Below are 26,943 nucleotides of genomic sequence, written 5' to 3'. Positions count from 1 at the left end.
AAGAGGAAACATGTTCTCCCTTGCGCCCCCAAGTAACCCAGCCATGAGGCGGCGTTAGCAGCGCAACACTCGCGCCATCTCTCGCGTGGCCTGCGGCCCGCGGCGAAGCCGCAATGCAGGAGACGGAAGCTATGCGGGAAAAACAACATATCAGGGGACGTGTGACAGTCGCGCATCCCCACAAGACAAATGTGATAAGAGCTGTATTATGTGACCTATTATAACTCCGTAGTGACAATACAGACAGGATATGCAGGGCATATAGCAATGAGGACAGTAGCAATGGAATGATATCACCAGTGTACAGAGCGCTGAATTCATTCTTGCTCTGTTACTGATAATTGAGAACTCTATCAAATGAAAAATTAAGAAAAATATCATGTGTGAAGGAATACTACTCATCATATCTATTGCAATTATTCTTGGACAGCATTCCGTCTTTCTTGCTTTTATTATTAAGGCATTTATATAGTACTGCTCACCTGCTGTTCCATGTGTTCCATCGACACATATACGATCAGTTCCAAGCCTCTTGAAAAGCTCCTGTTGTGGTGTGGTCATGATGACTAGCATAAAATCTCTGTCATCCAAAAGGTCCTCATTTTTTTCTCTAAAAAAATGTCACTTTTTGTCAAGTTGTCCTTGGTGTTTAAAGAAGAGCAATGGGTTTTCCTTTTCACTATGCATCCTCTCAACCCAGAGTTGCACGCTCACATAGTCATTATCGTGCAGCCGCTCGGTCTTCGAGACTCTGGCATCCCTCATTATTTTGCGGAGATCCTGCTTGCTTAACAGGTTAATGCGGTGGAATGTCTCATCCACGTTGGACCGCACATTATCCAGTACTGCATCCATGGACACACCTTCTCGCAGCTTGTCTTGAGAGAGTAGAGAAAAAGTGTATATTAGTTGAAGCATAAGTAAAAATTACCGAGCACGCAAGGAAGTGAAATGGGCACTGATGAACATTTTTAATATCATTATTTAGAATTCCTTTAATTGAATAATGAGTTACATTGACTTACAAAAACCTTTTGCAATGGTGTGTGTTAAATAGTTCAAGCTGTCGCAATTTTTGTTCTTTTTAGGTTAGGTTAGGTTAGGTGTTATGCAGCCTTCAGCTGCTGAAGAGGCAAGATTACATTTCTGAATTATACTACACGATTACATTACATTTGAAGAAACAAGATTACATATTAAAGTGTTTAAATGTTTGGTGTCATTGATAAACCGTCATAGGGATTATCTGCACCAGTGTTATCAGGTACGTAAGTGAAGAAATTTATTGTGTGTACCAAGTTGTACAGCTAGGCTGCCAATTTCATCCTTCACTGTTGGTAACCTTGTTCGCACAAAAGACATTACTGAACCATTGTAAAAGCATTGCACTGGACTGGACATGTGCAGATTGTGGTTCAGATCCTACCCAGGGCAAAAATGTCTTCCACTTTAGTTCCTTTACTAAATATTGCCATTGTTATCAATTTCTATCCTACAGTTAGAACTTAATTTTCCAATTACATTCCATAGCATAAGTTATTGCCACTTCCATAGTGGCATGCCACCATAGAAGGGCAAAACAGTCTGCAATCGAAAACATGTGCAGCATTTCCAGATTAACTTAAACATCACTGTTACTGACTGAATTGATGCACATAATTTGATTAATGTCAATATAAAAATTGTCAATTAAAGCTTTCAGCAATTATTTTTAATGGTTGATTTATCAGTCATTCATCCATATTTACAGAGCAGACACACCTGTGAACGTATGCTTTGAAGGCTATGCAGTCACGTGGGTTTTTGAGTTAAAGGTATTATTTCAGTCAAGTAGAGTACTGACTGGACACTTGAAGCTGTTTTACGAGTTCATGTCTAATACCCCTGTCACACGGCAAATCTAATGTCATTTACAACGAATGACATTCGCTGATAATGCCATTTCTTTGGTGTCACACGGTAAAACGTAAGGACATTTACAAACAAATCAGTTCGCCAAACTCATTCGCATTCGTTTGGAAATGAATGTGTATCCTCGACACCACGAGTTTACCAGTGTTTCGCAAACAGTACGTGCTTCTTTTTTTGTTTTAACAAAAAATCACTATTATTCTATCCATTTTATTACCTAATTATTGCTTTAACGACATTGAAGTCCATCACATAGGTAAATACAGAAAACTACTCTCAGTCCAGTGACCAGACAGCCATCTTTAGCTTTCGCTGCAGCAGTCATGTTGGTTCTCACCGGAGCATCGGCCGCGGCCACTTCAATTGACTTGGCATAAAAGTGTGCGCGTTTTTTCCTGTGGCACGCGCCAAGAATGAGGATATTAGAAGCTCGCATGCACATCAGAAAGGCGATGACATACAACTGCCCTTCTCGTACCTTTTTTAGCAGATGTAGCGGACGCGCCTATCGTTCTCTTCGCCCTGTTGCTTGCCTTAGCTCGACTCGACTTCGTTGGCAATGTCGACAAGTTAGTGATCGAACACTACGGTTTGAAAGCAGTGATCACATATTCTAGTGGAATTTAGCATACTGGAAAATAATTATTGGACAAAAGTAGGTTTGAGGCGTGTTTTTTTTTTACTATCGTAATTGTCATCATTTTCAAATGACATTAGTTTTCACCGTGTGACAGGGGTATAAGCCTAATTATCGTGATCGTTTCAATCATGTTTCATTCACATAGCTGATTCATAAGCATCCAAATATTAAGGCACCATATTTTCCAAACCATAGGTGCCACCATTTTCTTTTCATTTTCGTCCAAGCGTATTGTAGAACAGTGTAACTTATATATGCAAGACCAACATGAGACATTCTTTTTCTCCAGCAATGTACTTGCAGTTTACTTTGTCTGCTAGAATGTGCGGCTCATAAAATTTTTTTTTACTGAAGTTTAGTGCCCTGAAATGGGTAAGTACGACATTTTAGGATAAGTGTATAAACATGCACAATCGCATTTCATGATGCTGACCCAAGTTAAGATAGATGCATCTTATACAATGAGTTATATACACATATTTTTTCTTTGAAAGTTGTGAAAAGAGGGGGGCAAGGGGGTGACTTGTACAACAGTTCAAATTATAGTCCAGAAAATATGGCACATGGTTTGTGAGCCCTACATATAGTAGAGTAAAATACAACTTGAGCTGATGAAAGTTTCACATGGAAAGCGCATCTGCTGTGGATGACCTACAGTAGTGGTGAGAGGTCGCAGTTTCATCGATGTCTGTAATACTTGCACATCAGTTTCGGCAAAATGGCAGACATAATTATGTACAATGCACCTTAAGTAATCCCAGGTGGAAATTATTCCAGCTTACTGCTATTTTGAGACATTGAATCCCACTAGGATCATAAGTCATACCAATACAGTTAACTGAAAGCCTGAAAAATAAAACAGAAAAAGAAAAAGCCACAGTCTGCTACGTGGCCTACAGTGCACCAGGAGGCACTACACCTTCCTGCTTGGTACATGAAGTGATGCAAACAAGTATAAAATAACTAAAGTCGTTGCCTGCAATAAGAATAGCCATATAGGTCAAATACAGGCCACTGGCTGTGCCAAGGTAGTTGTTACCGCTGTGAAATTGGAGAACGGTTCCTTTTTTCTCTCTCTCTCTGAACCCTTCAGGCATTGATACAATGTAGCAAAATGATAAACATGTTTATGATGTCATTAACTATAATGCCCTGCAGTCAGTAAAGGTGGCCTCGAATTATGTGGAAATTATGAATTATAAATGAATTTCATGTGCTCCAAGTTCATTGCATGGTCTGGCATGAGTATTGCCTTGTATTTGGGATGTTGAAAACTCAACAACCACTCTTTATGTATTATAAAGCAGGGCAAAAGCGGTTTCTTACCAGCAATAGCAGCTCTTTCCGACTTGGGACAGAAAAACACGACCCAGTTCAAAGTCGTGGCCTCTGTGCTTTAATTGGAAAACCACACACACACCTGTGTTGTCTTCAGTCACAGCCATTGCCGCAAAACATCTTTTTCCACACATGACACTTGAAGGCCGCTTCAGCTTTTGTTTACTTGTAGCTGTGGAAAAAGATAACCGGGTAGTTTATTCTAACTTAAGCACTGGACTTCCAACACATGCTTAGTGGTGGTTCTACTACACCATTTACACCATTTAGCTACAATTCAACTTGCCTGAAACCTGGCTACGCGAACTGTGCAAAGGTGTGGTATTTTCACGCTTTCAGGGCAACGCAGCGTTTTCAGCAGGGGTACGAGAAGACTTAAATATAAGAAACAAATAGTGAACGTGCAAGTAATTCAGTTTGAGATGGATCATCTACTAGACTTTTCAAATATTGAGTAATATTTGCAGTAATGCAATGGATTGCCCGAGGTCAAAGCATTGCATGCAGCATTTCAAAAACACTTGGTTTGTCTCGAAACAAGAACAAATAAAACAAATCTGGGTTTTTACATGCCAATACCACGATCTGATTATCAGGCATGCCTCTCTCAGTATAAGTTTCGTCCTGGCTGTCAACACCAATCGAAGCAATTACTATATGCAATGCTAACAGGGTACGGTGACAAAAGCAGCATTCATAGCAAGCACAATGGCATGCAGTAAGACCGATTGACCACTGGAAGGCACACAGTTTGCATTGCATACATGTGTTCTTGCACGTGGTTCAGAACTGTATGGCAATTTGTGATCTTTTAAGTACAGGAACTAACTTCTGTGCACACTTGTGATAGTTGCCGACTTGTGAAAAGAGGGGGAGGTTACTTGTGCCAGGTTCAAATTATTGTCCGGAAAATATTGTATATGGTTTGTGAGCCCTGCATATAGTAGAATAATATACAAGTTAAAGTGATGAAAGCTTCACATGGAAAGCAGATCTGCTGTGATCTTGTGGACTCGTACAGCAGTGCTTCATCAGTTATCAAAAACTCGTACTAACGATCTCGGAAACAATTGCCAATCGTACTAATATATTAACACCAAGCTTCCTGTAACTGCTTGCAGCCCATATCACAATCACCAAAAGCTAATTTCATGGCACACTACCCTGACCATTGGCCCTAATCGGCACTGCTTCATCAGGTCGGTTGGGTATCAGTAACTAGAGCTACAGTTAGCTGATGAATTGACTCATATCTATTTGCAGTTGAATCAACTCATATCTATTTGCAGAGGCCAGCAAACCACCATGTAACAAAATTGAGTGCATGGAATGGTAGCAATGTTGTTTGTGTCCACCACTGCCATCTTTGCATCCATTTGTGCTATGGCACCTCCTTCTGGACGCCGTTCATAGCCTCGCGGCAGTCTCTTGTCGAGCTTCTTGCATTGTTATCGGGTGTAATACACTTGTGCATGTGCCATAGTGCATATGAAAGCACATGTGTCATTTGCAATGCACATAAGACATTCACCTTCACTTCTTTTGTTATGTGTGACAGAGCAAATTGTTCTAGTGCAGTTGTAATTTCTTGCCTCTCCGACGCCTAGGCACACAGCTGCTTTCATTAGCCCACAAAATTTTTATTTATTTACAAAGGCTTTCTACCTACTCAAATGAAAGTACTTGCAACATACTGGCATGGTAATAATTGGCTGGTTCTGGGTGTTAAAATTTTCTTAAATGTGTAAGCATTTCTATGCTTACCAAACGTCCATCACGCAAGATAAAAATGTGGGCCGATCCCAGAGATAGTGCAATACTGGGCCGACCCACGGCGGAGGTGAACAGCCTTCAAGTACCCAACAAAGTGAAAAGTGCATACAATATAGATAGAGCATGGAGCAGTGAGTGGCTTTACCTTTGTTCTGCCTGTCGCTACCACGAGATCGAAGCAGCGCTCGCAAATCTCTCAGCACACACCGCACCCTGCACCTTTCGCAGATCGCTTTCAAGATATGGGCCCGCTCTTCAAGGCAAAGCGACGAGAACACGGAGTTCAAGATATGGTCCACGCGGCGCATAATGGTTTGACGTGGATGGATAAGGCACTAAAGAGCAGTATCAGCTTATAATGATCAGAACGTCATCAGCACACCTGGCGCCGCCGTCTGCAGCAGTCCGTGTTGCTGCAACGCTGCTGTTTATACCGGTCATATTAACTTCCATAACACTTTTTTGTTCAAGTACCCTAAAGAGCCCAGGAGGCATAGGGGTGGGGGATGTTACGATTGGCCAGCGGGGATAGTGACCTTCTGGCTTCACTGCAATGAATCGCTTCGTGAAGCCAACAACACGCCCCCTTCGAATAGCCCTTCGGAGTCAGTAAGGCTAGACACGTTTGGCGGACAGGATTGTTAGCTGGTTCGCTGTCACCTTCAGGGACCAATTGGAGCAAGAAAACTCCTGGAAATGTTTGTTCTATGGCATTCCCCCATGTACTCTGGTAATAGTCACGGTCATGACAGATTCAGCAGCAAACTGCAGAGTCAGCTCAGGAACGACATGCCAGCTTGAGTCAAGCGTGACAACACCTGTCTATGAGGCCTCACTGGTTTTGGTGTGTTCAGTAAAACAAAAGTGCAAGAGAGTGTGTGAACCTTCGCCCTCAAAGGCGGGTACTTCGACGACTTTGGACGCTTTGATTGGATGAAGGTTGGATGGCAGCTTTCCCTGGCCTAGGGATCTAGTAAGGACAGAGAGTGTTTAAGCAGACATTTTCGGCAGTTCAGTGTGCATTTCAGTCATGCTAGACTGATCAGATGTAATGTTCTCCACCCTTCATGTAGATATTGTAAATAAATCCCCTACTCCTCATTCCTCCCTTCAACAACATCCTTAGCATGAATGAGTCGGACGATGGTATGGGCCAGGTACCCTTTTCATGGCAGACACCATCTCTTACAGGGATTACAATGAAAGGAGCAAAACATACCAAAAGTACACAACTAAACAAGAAATATGAATTGGAACAACATGAATTAGTGAAAAAAAACGACTTATTACAGGGTATATACAATGTGTGAAAAAACATAGTGATGACAAGGTTCAAGGTTCCTAAAATACTTGACTTATCACAATGAGCTGTTTTACATTACAAAACAATGGAAAAAAATTTAAGCATACATTACTAAACAGGAAAGCAAAATTGCATATTAAATAAGAACATCAAGAAATGCAACTGGAACGGAACAGCAAGGTAAGAGGTAGTTCAGATTTCTAGGAACAACTTTAAATTATGTACAAATGAGTCGTGACAAATAGCGAGGAGAAGAGGTGAGTGGAAAAACGGATTAGTGTGGGCGAAGATGGGTGCGATTTTAAGTTGGTGATCAAGCCGTCAAGACACATGTCACGAGCTAGTCTGATATTTAGAGTCACGTGGGACAACCGATTGGAGTAAAGTTTATGAAAGAAGGACAATAGTGTCGGAAGCCTGCGTATATTGAGAGGAGCTAAATTAATCTAATATTTGATTTCCGTAACTAGATGTATGCGAGTAGTTTCTTGTGATGAAGCGAGCAACATTATTTTGCAGAGACTCTAGTTTGTGTTCGAGGTAGGCCTCATGTGTGGATTCCAAATTAAGAAGGCATATTCGATTTTAGAGCATACTAAGGTGGTGTAAGCCAGAAATTTGGTCTCGGAGTTAGCCGAGTGCAAATAGTGCCTTATGAAGCCAAGTGATCTGGTTGCTTTAGTAGAGTGTTCTAGTTTGCCGTTTTTACACTCGGCTAAGCAGCTGAGCGGAGCGAAAGCGTGAATGCGCATGCGCCCTCCGCTTAGCTGCAAGCAGGCTGGTGGAGTCAGAAACACGGTCCGCTTACAAGCTGCCTGAGCAGAAGGTTGCTGCCATTTTTTTCTAGCAAGGGTGGTCAATGCACACACCCACTCTGGCACGTGCATCGAGGCACCTTGCCTGCCTTGCTCTTTACAAGACAGATTTGCACAGACGAAGACTTATGTCTGCTAGAAGGTGCGCATGCTGACCCATTTGAAAACCTCGCAGCGCGGTAGTATGTGATGCATGCTGTGCAACATGTTGGCATCAGAAAGGATCAGATTGGATGCAAAATGCAAGCTCGCTGGCTATCACGTGGCATTTCCCAAGATGGGGCTTCATTTTCCACTGGATAAAATGGACCGGTAACGCATTACAAGTTCACGTTTAGATGCTTTATGGACAAATAAGCTATATGTATTCATTTTACTTATAAAAGCTTTACTTACAAGTTTTACTTATAGGTGCTTTTATTTTGTTTCATTACCCTGAATTCGGCCAGAAGGCACTGCAAATACGAAAGGAACATCAAGCGGAAAGTCAGAGAGGCCGAGATAATATCGTGGCTGGCGGCAATGGAAAATAAACCTGCTATGAGTAACTACTGAAGAGGAAATAACAATATTGGGAAAGAAACAATCTGTTATAACTCAAAGGGAAGCTTATTACTTTCTGAAATGAGCTCGGGATGCCTTAGAACACGCACTTATACAGCAAGATATAAGAAGGAAGAAGCATGTGCTTGCTGCGGTAAAGCTAGGGAAACAATAGAGCATGCTTTACTAGAATGTGAAATATCTCCCCAGCAGTAGATTTAGGCACCACTGGCCTATATACCATTAATAAAATATATCCAGAGAGGGAGATTAAGATGAACTGCAATGATTGTAATGGCATCATTGGAATCAGACATATGCTGGCGGGGTGTCCCGCGACTCTCCCCAAACTCGTTGAAGAATGGACACAGTGGGAGAAAAGGATTCAAAGCCCATTGTTTCAGGACCAACTAAGGGCAGTCCAGGGGGCCCATGATGTCGCTGAAAGGCTTGGCCTGACAGTGCCAACATGGGAGCGGCCTGCCTTGGCTTGAGAAGTCTAGCCTCCGGACATCATTAGAATAAAAGTTTTCACACACATACACCACTGGCCTGCTTGAAGCCCTTGGGTTCAGCAAGAGCAGAGGGAAAGTAAAAATGTATGCAGTAAAGATTGGTAAGCAGCGAACGGAAGATTGGTGGACAAAAAGTAGGGAAACGTCAAACAACAGAGGCTTGCAAAGACAAAGTTCAGAAAGTTTGGTTATGGGAAGTCATCGTGGGTTTTTTTTTTTTCTTTGTTAACATAGGTAGAACATTAGGCAATACAAGAGCTTCATGGCGCAACCCACACATCTTTCCAAAGGGGACACTCGTAGCACCTATCCATCCGTCCCTCTGCTCCGCTAGGCTAGACATACAACTAAAACATGCAATCACCCACCACTCCACCATGTGGCTTAGCGGGGCAACTTAGAGCGGTGTGGACCGTAATGACACTAAACTAAAACACTCTAGTGAAGATCACATCTACGCAAATGTTCCATGACAGATCGGATGACAAATGAACACCCAGATATTGCGAATACCGAGGCTACGGGCATGTTTTATAATTATGCAATTGCATAACACGGGTTTAGCTGTAGTCCCGAATCTGATAGCTTTTGTTATATTAATGTTGATTTCCGCTTGCTTACTGCCCCACTTACGGAGATTGTCTAAGTAAGATGGAAGGTAGCAGGTGTCCTCAGGGTTAGTAGATCACGCAATCATCAGCAAATAGTCTATGAAACGCCTACCATTACTAATATCGTTAATATAATCTAAAAACAAAATAGGCCTGAGCATGGAACCTTGCGGTACTCCAGATTTGACATGATTTAATGGAGACAAATGGTCATTGATGAAAACTGACTGCTACCGGTTAGTTAAAAAGATTGTAGTCCACCTAGTTATCCTCACATGTTAAGATCTGTCAGTTTATGAATAAGCCAGAATTGAGGAACCTTGTCAAAAGCCTTCGCGAAGTCTAGAGATATTACATCGAATCGATAGAAAGAATGAGTGGAGTTATGCAAGTCATTAATTCAAATCAATCGTGTAAAAGTCCATGCCGACTGATAAAGAAAAAGTTATGTTCTGTAAGAAACTTCATTAGAGCAGATGAAATGATGTGTTCGAGAAGTTTGCAGCACATGCTGGTTAAAGAAATTGGTCTGTAATTTGATGGGTTAGACGAATCACCATATTTAAATATGAGAATTATGCAAGCTGCCTTCCAAACATTTGGGACGCATCCCGTGTCAATACATTGCTGAAAAGGCTTGGCTAAAATGCGACATATTGCAGGTTTGGATATCTTAAGAAGTTTAGGGCAGATGCCATCACGGCCAGGAGCAGAGTTAGTTGGAAGACAATCGATACAGGACTGTACTACTTCAGAAGCGATATTAATGTTGTGCATGCTTGAATGCAAAATAGGGGCCTGAAAGCTACTAGGTACAGGAGTCTCGTCCGTGAAAACGGATGAAAAAAAACTTGTTGAATTCAATAGCAACACGTGCCAGAGAAAGAATGTTACCATCCTTAGATAACGGTACCGTCAAGTTCGATAATTTGGGTTTCCTAAATTTTTGTGTCATTGCTAAGCATGTCTGAAATGTCATGGTTGAAAAATTTATCTTTGGCTGTTGTTATGGTCCTGCATAAGTGTGCGTGCTCACGATAGGGCCTCCAATCTTCCACAGATGCTCATAGTTCAGCTCTGCAATATATAGGTTTCACATGCGTCGCAAACCAAGTGCTTTCTGTGCAGGCTGTTATTTTGAATTTTGGAATATGCTTTTCTTTTTAAGTGTGATCAGCCCATTATGAAGAAAAACCCAGTTTGTGTTTATGTTGCAATGAGGGAATGACTGCAAGAAGCCGACAGAAAAGGTGGAAAGGTCACTAACAAGCCCGCTGACATTCACGCGGGTGTAATCAAATATGAATTTCTTTCTATTTTCATGTTTCTTTAGGGCACCTATGAATTCACAATGCAAGATATTGTGGCCACTGATACCATCCAATACATTTTCCGTAACATTATTTGGTTCTGTGGCTAGTATGAGGTCAGAGTGAATCACCATGAGTGGGAACAGAAACAATTTGATGCAAATTGAAAGTTGAGAGCATGCCAGGAAAATATTGGCATTGACGGTTTTCTTGTGCCATACAGGGGTCGGCATCAATGCCATTCAATATTGGGATAGTCGAAATCGCCGACAAGAAATATTGGTGATGTCGGGTACTTGTTCTGGACAAAACTTAAAGACTTGTTTAGATGATCCGGAAAGTAGTGGGATGAATCAAGTGGACGATAGCAGACTCCAATGACAGAGGTAGAATGTGTGGGCAGACAGAGAGCAACCCTTACAATTTTGAGGCAGGAATTAGTTTCAATAACACAAGCTTCTAAACTAGATTTTACTGCGATTAACACACCGCCACCTCTCGATTCAGTTTTATGTTTTCTAAATAATGAAAACTGACGAGACAAGGACGATCCAAAATGTCGAATGACAACCAGGTTTCGGTGCCTAGAACGTCTACTGAACAGGATTCAAGATAAGAACAGAGGTGATCTTGCTTACGAAATAAGCTGCGGAAGTTTGACAAAAGAATTGACACACATGCATCACAGCGTTCATTTTTTACATCACTGGGTTTTCACGAGGACGTGACGTTTCGGGAGGGCACTTACTTCATTAGTGGTATGGTCAAAGACAAATCGTGTTGTTTAGTAGAAGCTTGCCAAACAGAAGTTTGAACCTTTCAGCGGGCTTCTGTTTGGAACGTCCGAAATCTCAGAGTTTCTGGACTGCATCTTCATCGAAAAATCCTTATCAGTCCACATGAGACGATTCAAACCTTTTTTAGTTTAAATGCATTTTTCAGTATGTGTTTTCTTTGTTAAGTTTAGGAATTTCACAATTACCAGCCAAGTATAGCCTTGTCTTTTCTGTCCTATTCTATGGGCACGTTCAATTTCACCAGCTGCAATGCCTAAATATTTAGAAACTAACTCAGTTACAAGCCCTTCCTTTTCCTGCCACGTCTCTGAGTCTTGCTCAATGACTGCTTTAAAGATAAGGTTGTTGTGACGCAATCTGTTACTGAGGTCGTCTACCACCAAACTTGTGTTGCAATTGTCCTGATTTTATGCTTTCCAGTTTGTCCTGGGTGTCAAGCATATGAATTACCTCGTGACGCCAGAGGTTCCTTCCATTTAGGAAAGAAGTTCAGTAACATTCGTTTGGACGTCTTTTACTTTCCCTAGGATGTCTTTCTGAAATTTTCCATTACAGGCTGCCGTATCCTTGAAAATGAGTTGATAATGACATTGGGCTGCGTGGAGATGAGCAAGTGGTACAATGCTTAAGCGTACTTAAGTCCCAGAGGAGTTTCTGCATGAATTTTTCAATTGTTTATGAAGGTTTCTTACCTATTCAAAGAAAAGTGTTTGCAACATACTGACGTGGTACTAATTGGCTGCTGCTGGCTGTTGGCCTTGGTGTCTTCCTTTGCTGTTGAGCAGCATTTAGTGAGTGCACAGTAATAATGAGCTGCACCAAATGGCTACACATTACTGCTGTACTACTCGAACTATTCCAAAAGGGCGAATTTTTCTGCTCCAACATGCACCATGACTACTTATTTCCTAGCCCAAATCCTTAACTGGCTAGGCCACCGCTGCATGCTGACACACCACCCACTGTGGGTGTGGGCTGAATTAGCCAAGTCTCAGTAAGACAAAAATAACTGTGGCACTGTTCTTTTTGAGCTTTGTTATTTAATGAAAAGGCTTTGAATTCAGGCCACCAGTGCCACAATAAAGTATTCCTATTCCAGCCGCACTACTTGTTAGAGCTGCATGCCACCTGCACTACTAGCTGGGCCAGTCACTTGAAATCCGTGGACTATAAGGTTAGAGTAGAATCAAACAGAAGACATTTTTTTGATATACTGGCTTTGGACGTCCCCAAATTTTTGGGATGGGCCTGCTATAAATTTTACGTATTCATAACATGAGAAGGTTATGACGACATGTAACCCAGGCAGGCAATGCTTTTGGAAACGAACTTTAAACTTTGCCACTCCGACAGTGGTGAAGAGTGATCTGTTGTCATGTTGAGCAGTATTACTTGCATCTGACCGCTGGATGTATTGTGTCACTGTTCGTTATTTATTACATGTGCTTATAACATGTGCTCCAAAAAGATGTTCCAATCATTGGTGCAATCTACTAATACCAGCTACTTTCGCAATGTCTCTGTAGGCATCTCTTTAATCCTTTTATGTCTAACACGATACACGAGGACTCCCCTGCAATCACTGACACAGAAATAGTACAGTGTAGTTCTAAAACAAATGTGCTTAACTCATATTGGTGACAACAAATAGTTTAACATTGGTGCTATCATAGGTCTGGTTTGCAATTACAGCCGATGTCTTGTGGTTGATTATAGGAGTTCTTTAACAGCAAGGTCCAGCATTACTAGAGCTTTGTTTAAAGGGCAGCCACTTGACAGTGGTACGCTTGGACTCGGGTGTAAGTAGTTTAATATTGATGCATAGGCTTTGAGGTGACCAGGGTCAGGCTAGTGTATACAATTTTTATCCTGTTCTATTTTCTTTCGCATCACTCGCACTTCATTCAGTGTTACTGCATACATGGTGCGTTGAATGATAGGAAGGAAATAGAATAATATGTATAATCTTGGCCAAGATGGCCTTGGAGTATGCTTAAGCCCAACTTTACGCACACATGATTCCCAGCTTGGGTGAGCATACCGAGATAACTGTCCAGGTTGAGGTTCATTCCGATATGCTGTTAACGCTTTTTTGAGTAATCGTATAAACATGACTGAACAAAAATCTCTGTGGTTTTTAAAAACCCATCAAAGCCAGAGACTCAGACTGGTGGTCATGATACGGGCATTTCACGATACCTTGTGAAGCATAACTTCCAGACCGGTGACAGACGAAGTAGAAATGCTTCTTTTTCAGGTGGCCGCAAGTCTCTGTACCTGTCCTTGCAATGAAGTGACTGCGTGTGTCTTTCTCCACCTTTTCCTTCAATGACTTGAAAGCTGATCAGGATAATAAAATAAAGCAAATGTTACATGTATGCAGTGCGTCAAGGGGAATCAGTTTATTGTAAGCCCATGTTGGCTGTGCAGAATATCTTATGGGGTAATTTAGAAGAAGAAAGAACATTAAGTACCCTGGACACTTGTATGTTCAGTCTGCATTTCAGGGTGTGTAATGCACAGAACTAGCGTTACAAAGTTGAATCGTAGACATGTTGTGGAACTCAGTAGTTATGAAGAAGAGGTTCAGTGACATCTTTTCTCTTTTCCTGATGAGGATCAAGCATTTGTTTTTCTCAGGGCAAAATTTTAGAGCGAAGCATAATGGAATTGAAGAAAAAGAAGATATAAAAAGTGACAAGAATGATGTTGTTTCTTGTACATTTTTAAACTATGCTTTGTTTGAGTACATTTTGCAGCTTTCATACAGAGATCAAACTCCTGCGAAGACAGTATGTATAGAAACTGTAAGCTAATTTTCTTTATTAATTTGAGGTTGACACTGTGACATGGCGTCTAATTATAGCAGCACAAAGTGACTGCCATCAAAATTTTTTTCGTGAGCAACGCCAAGAACTGCATGAAATGACAACTGAAAATGACAACTCTACATCTTACAAATTTCCGTTCTGAACGAGAAAGAAAATACAGAGAATCATACCTTGTCTATAAGTTCAAGGCATTGCAACAAATAGGCATAAACATTTCAAAAGGAGCTTTATAATCTATCCGCTATGCTAAATTTCAAGCTATAGGCAACAACACTTAGTTTGGTTTCTTGGCGTATCCTTCTTTTTTTCTTTCCTCTTCTTTTTCTCAGCCGGCGTGTCAGACGCCGTTGACATGCCGGCTAACACGCGTGAGTTGGCACGTGGTTGACACCATGTTTTCCCCGTGTTTTAACTGAACAATTAGTAGATTTAAATTTTTTGCACATTGGGAATTCAGGAAATATAAAACTTCGACAGGAGCTATCATTAGAACTAGTGTACAGTACTTCTAGCACTTCTTTAATCAAACAATGCAAAATTTGCGCTTTGGTTGACTCAGCATTTACTTATTGTGTTAAGATTGATATGAAGTGCTACTTTGTTTTTTCTGCTGTGCGTACATGTTTTTAGACGCAATCCTTTCCATTGTATGGAGTTCTCGCTCACACAAAGCCATGTACTCGATTGCAGATCGACCTTAGGCAGAAGTGCAATCTCATACCTGTGCACTTGCCTCTATTCATTAGTGTGCAATACCGCGCAAGCCTGTGCATAACTATACGACGACTGTAAAGCATATGAAAGCTCCAGCACCAGTTTAGGGCACAAGATTAGACCAGATTTCTTGAACAGAAAAGCTGATTTAACACATTATTAATGTACAAGGAGGCTTGTCCATGCTACCTAACCTGACAACTATTGCTTCTAGACCCTAAAGAATGCAGTAAAAAAAAAAAAGTAGGTGCTTGCTGCAATGGGGAGAAACAAATTTTTCCTGTACCATACTATAGGTGCTTACCCATTTCCAAGTTTGCAAAGCGAGTGCTTTCCTGCATGGCATGGCCACCACTATGGCTAATATTCATGCTACCAAATCTGCATATATTGTATCGCATGGTTTACCTTACAGAAGTTGGGAACTAGAAGCAGGGTTCATACTTTGTATATTTGTTTTCTTTCTTTCATTAGTTAAAGTAAAAATAGCAAATCATTAACTTCATTCATGCTCCTTCAGTCACTTTTCTTTTATAGAATGTATTCTAGGGTTTTATGCGCTAAAACCACGATTTGATTATGAGGCATGCCATAGTGGCACAGTCCAGATTAATTTTGACCACGAGGGGATCTTTAAAGGGACGCTAAAGCGAAACAATAAATCAGTTTAGACTAATGAAGCATTGTTTGAGAACCCTGCAGGCAGTGATTTCAAAAAAATAGTTTGATTATTAGATGAGAAAATGAAGGTCGAAGTATCAGTATTTGAATTTCGTGCCGAAACCCCAGTGCCGGTACGTTAGCGTGACGTCAGGGATTCCAAAGTATGTTTTCGCATTTGGGCCGCGTTGGCTGAATAAAGGTTCCTGAAACTTGCCATGTTTAATATTTGGTTCCTTTAGAACTCAATATAGTCAATCTGTACCGCTACATATAATTAGTAGGCCCTAGAGGATGCCATCAAAATCCACGACGTCATGGCCCCCAGGTGCGGGAACTCAAGTAGGCGTCGCCACCCGTATTTCGTTCTTGCGCTTTTTCTGGCTTACCAAACGTCTTATCATTGTAACAGTGGTGTTTTTGGTGTTGTAGAACGGTAATTTACCGATGCAGAAGAAATAATTTTTCACTTTAATGTCCCTTTAACGTGCCACACAGGCATTTCTTGCATTTCGCTCCCATCTAAATGCGGCCGCCGCGGCGGGTACATTTTTTTAAAACTTAAATATGCGATTCCTAAAAAAGATCCATCAGCAATGATTCTGCGTTGCTTCGATTCAAAACAGCAATGATAAGCATGCAATTTAATGTATGATGGTATAAGTTGCAGCTAGTGCATGGTCAGATAAAATGTTAAGCATGAAAGCACCATAAATGAGCAAATTTCAAGCAATAAGTGAACAAGTGAATCGTTCACTCTGCAAGCCCGTAATGCAAAAATAACAGGTGCAGCGGTAATCACGCGTTGCTTTGAGAAAATAAGCAAGTGTCTTACCTGGCATTGTCAGAAAGTGATACCTCTCATATTCTGGCTCGAAGAAATGCACGCTGATATGGCGGTACTCCAGTTCTTTCAAAGTCAGGGCTACTTCACACTCGTCGCAGTAGTACTTCGGGTGAGTGATTTTGTGCACAAGTTTTATGTGCCTCTGCAGACTGCGATTGTTCGCTAACCGCAAGTCGCAGTACTGACATTCAAAGGAAGCAACTTTTGCCATTGCGAGACCGCGAAGAGAAGCATGGGGTTTCCTAAAAACCGATTACGTAACTATGCTCAGTGCGTGCAAGCGGGCCTTCTATATCTGCTGGTGCTCTGACCATGGAGGAAAGAAAAAGCTGAGAGATGCCGACGTCACTCTTTGCGAAGCATGAGTGACGTCGGAAGGCGTGGCAGATATCCTCTCTTGTGCATATCTCTCTCCTCCGGCCCGCAACCACGCACGAACTGCGTGGGCTGCACGGGCGCGCCTGTAGCAATCCGAAAGCATCTACTATTCTGACAAAAGATGCAATCGCGATGTAACGTTGGCGAAGTCTGAGTATTCTGCCCTGGCATTGAAACAAGTTTAAAATAAACTCCTCACATTAGACCGTCATGTTGGACTCCGCAACTTTTGCGGGATTTTGTGAAAAGCAATATGGTTTATTGGTCCAGCCAACTGAAACTGTCCTGATGGCTTCTAGACCCACCATGTTGTATTAGTGGTTTTGGCGTTGCGCTGCGAAAGTGAGGTTGTGGGATCACATCTCGGTCGTGGAGGCCGCATTTCGACGGGGTTCGACGAAGTAAAAATGCAATGCCCGTGTACCGTACGTTAAACACATGTTAACGAATCCCGCGCGGTGAAAATTAATCAGCAGTTCACCGCTACGGTGTGCCTCATTATCAGTTCTCGGCTTTGGCACGTGAAGTGTCAAAATTTGAATGTTTGATTAACCGCAGGTACGGTGGCTGCCTAGTTCCTGCGTCATTTTAGATTACCTTTATCGTTCATTTCTACCTTCGTTTCCTCTGTTTGGGCTCCCTGGGGCTAGACCATAGTGGTTATGGCTAGACGCGGCGATGAAAAAATCAACGAGTCTAGAAGTTCAGGACAACATTCATTTGGGCTAGATGGTGCATACTTGATTTAGGACGGAACAGCGCCAACGAAGACGTTCACAAGTGGGGAGAACGACACAGGACAAGCACCATGTTAAAATTGGCTCCAAGGTGCTGTCAATACAGGTTAAGAAAATGTTAGTAAGCACCGGGGCGACGCAGGATCCAATACAAATCCCTTGTCTTTGTCGATAAAACTTGTTCTCGAAAGAGATTAACGTCACATCAAGGTAAAATTCTAGCATTTTCATAAAATTATATATTGACACGCCAGAGGAGTTTTGGAACTCTACTGCACTGTTACTTCCTATAGCATCTCTGACAGAACGAAATAAGGCATCGTGGGGCACAGAGTAAAACAAGTCTTCAACATCTACTGAAAACACATAACCATTGGAAGTACATCCCTCAAGAAACCTAACAACATCTTTTGAACTCTGTGGCGTACGGATCTTGAACTTTAAGGGATGTAAGGTGCTTTTGAAGAAACTTGCTTAACACAATCAGCCAAGTTCCATTTTCGCTGACCACTGTTCTGAATGGCACGGACAGTTTGTGCGTTTTGGCCGTAAAGAACATGGAAAGGGCATTGCTTTTGCTGTTACCAATGTCATTGGCCAGCGTGCTCAGATCTAATTCTTTGCACATCGCAGCCGCCTTGCCTCTCCCTCGCGTCGCACTAGCTTTCAGAGGGATGAAGTTCTTTGCAATTGCTTCGCCGGCTCTTTTTTGAAACTCTTCCTCGGTGAGCACCACAAACCCACCATCCTTGTCAGCTTGAAAAAGCCGGAGTCTATTCTTCCTGAAATACGACACGACTTTTCCCATAGAATCTTTGCTAGTCAACGTGTTAGTGCTGGTCGTAGATCTTATAAGCGTATTCACACCATCCAGAAGGCATCTTTCACGGTTTTCTTCCAACGCCTTTCCTGCTATGCGCCTATTAAGCGCCAGGAACTCATGTGCTTCTATCCGTGGCTCGTGGCTGAATTTCGGACCTTTGTTCAACACCTGCCTGACATCGTTGGGAAGATCAACGTCTCCGATGACCGTCACCAGCCTTTCCGGGGGCTTCTTGTCCTTCTTCAGAGAAGACGACCGTAAACACTGGTTCCGTGTCTGAGCCCATCAAAATATATATGTATATATATATATATTATAGAGAGAGAGAGAGAAAGAACAGCGCATTAGTAACTCCCAGTTATGGATATCCATACATTTGTTCCCGCGAGCAGGCATCATGTAATGAATGATTGTAGACCAAAAAATATTTCACGTTTCTTTCCGGATAAATACATGAACATCAATAATGCCTTGGTTTTCATACTTATTAAGAAGTAAAGGAACATTACAGGTTAGCGATTGCATTAGATAAATTGTTAACCTTTTTGGCACGAGCCATCTATCCTGGCTGTAGTCCCGACAGTGATTTTACAAGTGAAGAGACTTTGTTAGAAGAAAAAAATATGAATAGAGTAAAGGAAAGCCATACAGATCTGGCAGTTTGAAATCGCATTAAATTTGGTGAAAAGTGGTGATGTTGTGTGGAGGTATGGAACGTTAGCAATAATTCCGACGTGCACGTTTCTGAAGAAAAAGCTTGTGTTAGTGTTCACAGTGGTGCCCCACACATGCATGCAGTAGTTAATATGAGACGCAAATAGTGCCTGGTAAATTTGTAATTTCAACTGTTCTGGAAAGAAATAATATTTTTAAGGCCGTTGTGGCTGGACCATCCCAATGAAGTCGAAAGGAGTGCGTTCGCTTTAGGAATGGCATCGCAAGCCTCCAGACCAGAGACAAACAGGCTGGTATGATCCACATATAGAATGGTTGTTGCCTCGCTTTCTGCAAGGGTTCATCGAGCAATAAGGTTCCCAAAGAGCTCCAGCCGCACGGGAAGGTGCGAGGTGAAATCCGGCAACACTCATGCAGGCGGCTGTTCCCCCACTCTCCATTCCCCCCAGCCGCACTTTGCTTCGCTGCACCGCTCATTCTTGGCTCAGCAGCCGTCCGATATGGAGGTTCCCATTGTTGATCGCGCCAAGTACGAGATTTGTTCCGCAATTCGCTTTTTGCACGCCAAGGGGACTCCCCCGTGGATATTCATCATCAGTTGACAGAGGTGTATGGCGACAAGTGCATGTCCGTTCAACACGTCCGAAAGTGGTTTAGGGAGTTTAGTGCCGGTTGAAAGAAAGTCCACGATGAAGAACGGAGTGGAAGACCGTCAGTTTCGAAGGTGGTTATCAAGATGGCCCAACGCAAAGTGCTGCGGAAGAGGAGGATCAACATCTGTGAACTTATTGCTCAGATTCCTGGAAGTTCTTACGGTACAGTGGAAAGAGCTTTGACTAAAGTATTGGGGTATCAGAAGTGTTGTGCTCAATGGATACCGCGGCTATTGACATCAGACTACAAGGAGAAACGCCTTGACTGTGCTCGCCAGTTTCTTCAAAATTGTCAAGAAGATAAGGAAGGATTGTTGGACTCCATTTTTATGGGAGACTAAAAGTGGGTGTTTCATTTCACTCCTGATATGAAATAAAAATCCCAAGAGTGGCGTCACCCTGAGTCACCAGTCGCAAAGAAGTTCAAACTCCTTCTGCTGGCAAAGTCATGGCCACTGTTTTTTGGGATCATAAGGGAGTACTGCTGATCGATTTAATGGAACGTGGGACAACAATCAACTCTGAGAGTTATTGTGCAACACTATGAAAACTCAGGCAAGCTATTCAGAACTGCCGGCGAGGACAACTGGCAGCCAGTGTAACACTGCTTCACGACAATGCCTGACCTGACGTCTCCTGTCAAACCCAGGAACTTTTGACAAACTTTGGGTCGACTGTCATGCCCCACCCACCGTACAGTCCGGACCTTGCACCTAGTGATTATCACTTGTTCCCCAAGCTAAAAGAACATTTTAGTAGCCAACGCTTCCGGAGCGATGAAGTCGAAGAGGTGAAATGCTTCCTCAGTGGGTCGGCGGCAGACTTCTACGACACTGGGATACAGAAATTGGAGCACTGTATACAAAAATGCATAGAAAAAGATGGCGATTATGTAAGTTTCAACTTTCCAATAATGTAAATTTCTATGAGAATAAACAATGTTCTCTACTTCTAAAATTGATGGGAAACTTATTTCTGGATCAACCTTCGTATGTCTATCATGTCATTAACGTAAATGTCGAAGGGGACCTAAAATGCTGCCCTGTGGGACACCTAACAATATTGCCGTCCAAGGAAATACTATTTCCAATGACAACGCATTGCCTGCAATCAAGCAGATACGAACACAACAAAATATGTCATTCCATGTACACCGTTTGCAGTCAACTCTGTTATTAGAATCTTGTGTTGCAGACTGTCAAAAGCCTTGCTGTAGTCAATAAATATCCAGACTACTAGGTTTCATTTTTCTAGCTTCTTGATTAACACCTGCTGAACAAGCAGTGCAGTTTCGGTAGAGCAGGTCATCAAAGCTGTTTCTCCATCGCCAGGGTTTGTGTCATGCTCTCCAACCATGATTCCTCGCTCCTTTGTGCCCTCCAGAGGGGCACGGTCATGGCCCCCCAAACAAGGGGCTTAAATCACCACAGCAATGAAATTGCAATTTTTCGCTTTTAATATGCTTCAGTGCAATACATTGCATAAGCTTCCCTGCTTAACTCAACTGTAATGCGGCAGAGGTGACTTTAGGAAGACTTTCTAGACATGCCAAACAATATGTGCATTCTGGTCAGAACTACACCTGATTTAACATTCCGACACGTCAGCATATGAATGGCCCTTGTGCAGTTTAAGAGCACGAATACGCATGCTGGTTGTGGCTTGAGGAAATGTGATTTCTTAAACAAGTTTCAATGCCAATGCCCTAGACTAAGCTTCACCGCAATGCAGTTGTGTTATGCACTGGAGCTTCTGTAATGTATTGCGGTCCATCACTGCAGCAACGTCAGAACCAGCTTTGAATGGGTGTCATGTGAGTTATTAGATGTCTCGGTGCTCATACTGTGACAGATGACGGCACATGTGCGCATGTATAGTTGGGAACATGTGCAAGGCTGTGTTGCAGTCTCGTATATGGAGCTTGCAAGATGGGCGAAGCAAGGGCCCAAATCCCCACAACCGTGCCGGAAATAGCTCTAAATCCCTGCCTGTACACTTCTTAAGGGTTTCGGTGCTTTTACCGTAATCTGAGATTGCACATATAATACTATATTTTCAAAACTGAGCTCATTGGAACATCTTCCTGTTCATGCTATGCACACAAAAATGAGGAATAAGGGAAAAATTATGCAGATCCCACACCCTGTGGGAATTGATGTAAGTGAAGCTTTCCATGCTGGATGCTCTGATTGACGATAATTAGCAGTGTTGACGGCTAAAGCTTAATTTCTTCAATGTTTAGGCTAACACGAGATTGGCGAATTCATGTTAAACGTTACCTTGTGGGCACCACTGCTGTTTGTCTGCGTAATAGGCAGAACACACAGGGAGAGGTGTTTGCATGAGGCATTGTTGTGGGCCATATCTTATAACCCGAGAGGGTTAAGTGTTGTCATTTCCTCATATGGCACATCGCGTTATGGCAGAAGTTTTAAACTTGAATTGGATTATGGGGCTGTACGTGCCAAAACGACACTCAGATTATGAAGCACGGCATAGTGGCAGACTCCAGATTAATTTTGACACCGTGATGTTCTTTAATGTGTCCTAAAATCTAAGTGCACATGGGTTTTCTATTTCGCCCCCGTCGAAATGTGGCTCCCGCGATTGGGATCAAATCCATGACCTCTCGCAATGCCATAGCAGCAGAGCTAATGCAGCGGGCACAGAAGTGTTGATTTGACGGTCAACCACTTCTGTAGTGTTTCCTGGACGCTGCAGTGTGCTTTAATTAATGCGGCTCTGCTTCTGCACGCCGTGTGAATTGCCCGCTTGACATATTTTCATTGTGTTTATTTTTTCAGAAATAGCAGCAACGTATTGTATTGTGCCTTGAACATAAGCACACCGCAACCGCTGTTGTATGTTAGTGGAGTTTCCTTGCCTTCTCATGTCACTTCCCCCATCTTATATGGGAACTGCCTCTTCTCCTCCCTCTTCTTCCCTCTACAGTTCTATCTGTGTCCCCTCTCGCCTCGCACATAAGCACTGCAGTTTCTTCAGTGCTTCTGAGGGGAGTCACGGATAATTGCAGCTGTCAGGTGGCTAATGTGACAACGGCCAGGGAGCTCCAGAGGACATTGTGCACATTCGATGCGGTGGGGTGAAAACAAGCTTCTCCCATCTCCTTTCCTCTCTTACTTGTGCCTGTCATGTATATACACACTCTGAACCCCCCCCCCCCGATGTGGTGTGTGTGACATCAGCAGCAGTCCACAGCAGCAGCTGGAGTGGGAAAGTCAGAGGAAGAGACAAAGAAAGCTTCACTTTAAAACAAAATGCGTAAAGGTTTCTATGCTTACCCAATGAGGAAACCCGTCCATCACGTAAGATGATTGCTTTCAAGATAAGGCCCGCATGAGCGAGCGAATTGTAAGATCGGGCCTGCGCAGCCGTGCCATAAGCAGCGGCCGCTGATGTACAGTTGATAATGGTTTGCATCGAGAGGAGGCAGCATCATTGACCACATTTACGTATGACGTCTACCTAACGTGACAGTTCAATTACGTCACGTAGAACAGCACGCATTGGCCAATGCTCATCTTCCATGAAGCAGCAACATCATCCAAATGCACCATAATATAAAAGGAGTGAACAGTGCTACTACTGGCCTCTGCTTCATACTCATGCTGGTCTCAGTTTAACATTTTGGTGTTGCAAATGCGCTTCTCCATTTCATGATTTTTTTCGTGGCGTTTCTCGCAATTATATGAAACGCAGCAGCATATGACGACAAAACAGTAGGTGATCAGTCACAAATGCTTATGCATCATTTAGATAACTCCCACAGGATACTCTGCATGTAATTTTACCTTTTTCCACTTTCAGTATGCTTCAGCGCTATGGTATGCTTGACCGCGTAACCTTGCTATGTCCAGTGTTTGTGACCCCTTCCCACTGTTGGTATACTTCATCACAATGCTAAGTGCATGGTTGAATGCATAACACCACTGTATTGGGATGAAGCTAACTTATGGGTCTGACATTACAGTTTTAATTTAGCGTAAGCAACTATAGCGTATGTTATACGCTAAAGTATATATAGCGTATGCTAAGCAGCACACATTTCTTTAGGTTGAGTTGGCCTGTGAGATGTTCAGGTCTTAAAGGCCATGTGCCGTCATTGCGGCTATCTCCCGACTGTAGCTATAGGTGGTGCTAACATGTCGGATGTTTCTTTCGTTAGGTTTCAACTCACTCGAAACGAGAAGCGATCTCGAAAACACCACAAGGTCATCCATAATACTCTGTCGTCGAAGCAGCCTGAGACTAAGCGAAAGCCATTTACACAATCAGTTGCAAAGAACGAAGTCCATTTTACAAAAGCAACGCCAAATTCAATTCGAAGCTGGCAGCCGGGGCCGCCGCCATGTTTCACGCAAATTCCGCAAACCACGCAAAGACACTAATGCTAAATCTGAGAAATAGTGCGCGTACGCTATACGCAATGGGTCGTTTAGCGTTCTGCGCATGCGCAGTGATGACCCACTATTTTATAGCGTACGCTAAACTAAAACTGTCTATTATGCAGCACATTTTAGATGCTTGCTGGTTTTAAAGTCCGAAAGCTGAGATACAACAGCGTCGCACACTATCACGTGAGGAAAACGAACCGCTGCATGCAGCAAGTAGCATCAGCATAAGCACTAGATTACAGTTGAACAGCTCTACAATGAAGACCACAATTAATTTGCCTGTAAAACAAAGAAACTTATGCGTCCCTGGCGGCTGATTTACGTTTATAAAACGAATGCCGCACCAGTGCCGCCACTGCCCCGTGAAGATGTCACCAGGGTAAGCTGTGCGCTAGCGCTAACAGCAGTGTATTTGAAGAGCATGCTGATATTACTAGTTCTGTTGCCCTGCTCCAGGATTCACTCACCTCGTATGCTACTTGTTGTGACGGATCAACGGCTGACGAATGCATGGATAGGCCGCGAATGTCAACGAAGGCGACCAAAAATTTTGCAGCAAGGGAGGCTTAGGGGCACTAGACAATCGGGGGCTTTGCTTTGCATGGTTCCTGCATTTGGTTGGAGAGCAAGCTGGGAACCTCAATGGAGCATAGGGTGGCTACAGTAGAACGTGCTGTCAGGGATATTTTGCAGAGAAAAATTAGCGGTCTATTTCATTAAGTCTCTCTTGAATTCTTGTTAAAGATTTTCTTTTGTTGAAAGTGCTTAGCTATTGTGAGCAGTGAGCTGCGCAACCTTTAAAACAAAGTGACCTGCATAGCAAAGGATTTTGAAGGTGCGAGCACTTTGTTAAAAAGGCGTTTGACTACATAGATACATTCAGAGCAGCGCTTTCTACCCTTTAGCCCATGCAGAATTTGTAGGTCCTATTTGCGCCACCAGGATCTGCCGATGTACTGCAGTGAAGCCTTTAATATGTGTCCCAATGTCCAATGCTACGGAGTTCAATATATCCATTTAATGTCTGAGCAAGTTTGATGTATCAAGTTTCATATACATGTAATTCTCTTGGTGATTCACCACCTATTATTTAAGCAGTAATTCTATTTATAATTGTTTCATATAACAAGGTTTAATTGTAATGAATTATTGCTATACGACATTCTTTCCATTACTATAACTAATACTCTCAAGCTTGGAATCTCCCAGCTTCCTCATACAGTTGGCCAATGGGACAGTGCACCTGACACAACAAGCCATGTCGTACACTTACTCTGTGCATATTCACAGCCCATGCAAGCTTGTGCTGAAAGCTTGTTGCTGCTTGCAGAGGTAAACGTTTCACTTGACTGTTGTAATGATCTCGCTGACTATGTGATGGAATAAACAGTTACTCCACAATAAAACATAGTATGAGGCCATTTTGTAAACATGAGCTTGAAGTAAAACTGTGCCATGCATCGTCGAAAAAGGAAAACAACATTACAGGGATGAGGATACTTATCGTGGGCTTGTCTCTATAGCTTTTATGTCTTGCTTTGTCCACATTATGCTGCACAGTTTTAGTTGAAGCGGTTATCGGCTGGCAGACGTCTTCCCATCATGTTACTACGAGTTTTGATGAAAGCAGTCTTGGCCAGCCTCTCTACCCCTGGTTCTCTGGCTTAGGTACTGGTGCCTCCAGTAGTTCAGATTTGAATGGGTGCAAATTAATTTTCCCTCTCAGTGAAATCATACCAACTTTCCCAGGTTACCGGGCTTCTACAATTCCTCCTAAGTTGAACTTGTTCAACAGCTTTACCGAGTACTTTAAGTAGGCAGTGTATTCTATGTCGTAGGGCAAACAGAAAATTAGCATAAGCACTCTTGCTTTCAGGCTGCCATAGACTTCGAGTTAAAAGTGCAGTCGAGATCAACATGTCCAACCTTGATCCCTCCAGCCAATGTGCCAGCTTTCCCTATGAGCCACTACTTGCGAAGGTGAACATACCATCTTTGTTCCATGCAAAACATTTTGTTAACTGTTTCCAGGAAAAAGTAGTTCAAGCATAAATGGCCAACGCATGCTCTTCATACCAGGTTGCCATGGATAATGGAGACGATAGGAAAGTACAGGCCAGCGTCGCTGTCCCAGATCCATCCGGCAGCTTTTCTGTCACAGGTCCATGTGTCCTAACTGCTGGTCTTCAATGGGAGTTGACACTGTCTCCTTCTATAGGGGGCATTTTCTGACATGCTCTTCTGTGGGAGAATGCCCCATTCATAAAAAGAAACAACAAAGATTGGACACAAAATGGTGCAGCTCATTAAAAGAAAATTACTTGCTGGGTTCGCCACTGGGCCGTATGCGTCGGCGCTCGGGACTCTACAAAAAGCAGCCGCAGCGGCACGCGCAAGCTCAGGCTTCACATAGTTTCGCGCCCATCGCAAGAGGGGCACCTCACGGCTACATTCGGATATCGCCGGCGCACAAGGAGGAAGTGCAGAAACATGCACGCTTGCAGTCTCAGAGGGACGCGCATGCGTGCAAACTCGATACCATGGGTGCACAGCTAGAAGGGAAGAAGGGTCGTTTTGCCACACGCTTGCGCACCCTGTAACATTTTGTGGGCGAGTGTACATGCTAGACATGTCTGTAGTGCTTATTTTTTAAA

The 26,943-nt window shown here is 42.8% G+C and overlaps 2 protein-coding genes across 4 annotated transcripts in view; one reads left to right on the top strand and one right to left on the bottom strand.

Moving 5' to 3' along the window:
• Positions 1-26,943, top strand: part of LOC142590637 (uncharacterized) — a 72,475-nt gene that overhangs the window by 11,697 nt on the left and 33,835 nt on the right. The gene's annotated exons all lie outside the window — the stretch shown is intronic.
• LOC142590635 (uncharacterized) lies at positions 440-26,943 on the bottom strand. Of its 3 annotated transcripts, none has more exons than XR_012830206.1 (4): positions 26,366-26,943; positions 13,756-13,896; positions 3,878-4,061; positions 440-878 (listed from the first exon to the last, which is right to left on the bottom strand). XR_012830206.1 is itself a non-coding variant. In XM_075702987.1 (4 exons), coding segments are annotated over exons 1-4 (549 nt in total). In that variant the 5' UTR covers positions 16,820-18,129; the 3' UTR covers positions 440-877. The 3 variants fall into 3 exon arrangements, 2 of the variants coding, with proteins under 2 accessions (XP_075559102.1, XP_075559101.1); XM_075702987.1 differs by lacking the exon at positions 26,366-26,943 and adding an exon at positions 16,597-18,129; XM_075702986.1 differs by lacking the exons at positions 440-878; positions 26,366-26,943 and adding an exon at positions 16,597-18,129 and having other exon boundaries at positions 3,621-4,061.

Source organism: Dermacentor variabilis, chromosome 8 (genome assembly GCF_050947875.1).
Source record: "Dermacentor variabilis isolate Ectoservices chromosome 8, ASM5094787v1, whole genome shotgun sequence".
In the NCBI taxonomy this organism is placed as follows: Eukaryota; Metazoa; Arthropoda; class Arachnida; order Ixodida; family Ixodidae; genus Dermacentor; species Dermacentor variabilis.
The sequence above is the reverse complement of the archived record's forward strand: the minus strand, read 5'-3'. Positions and strand labels throughout refer to the sequence as shown.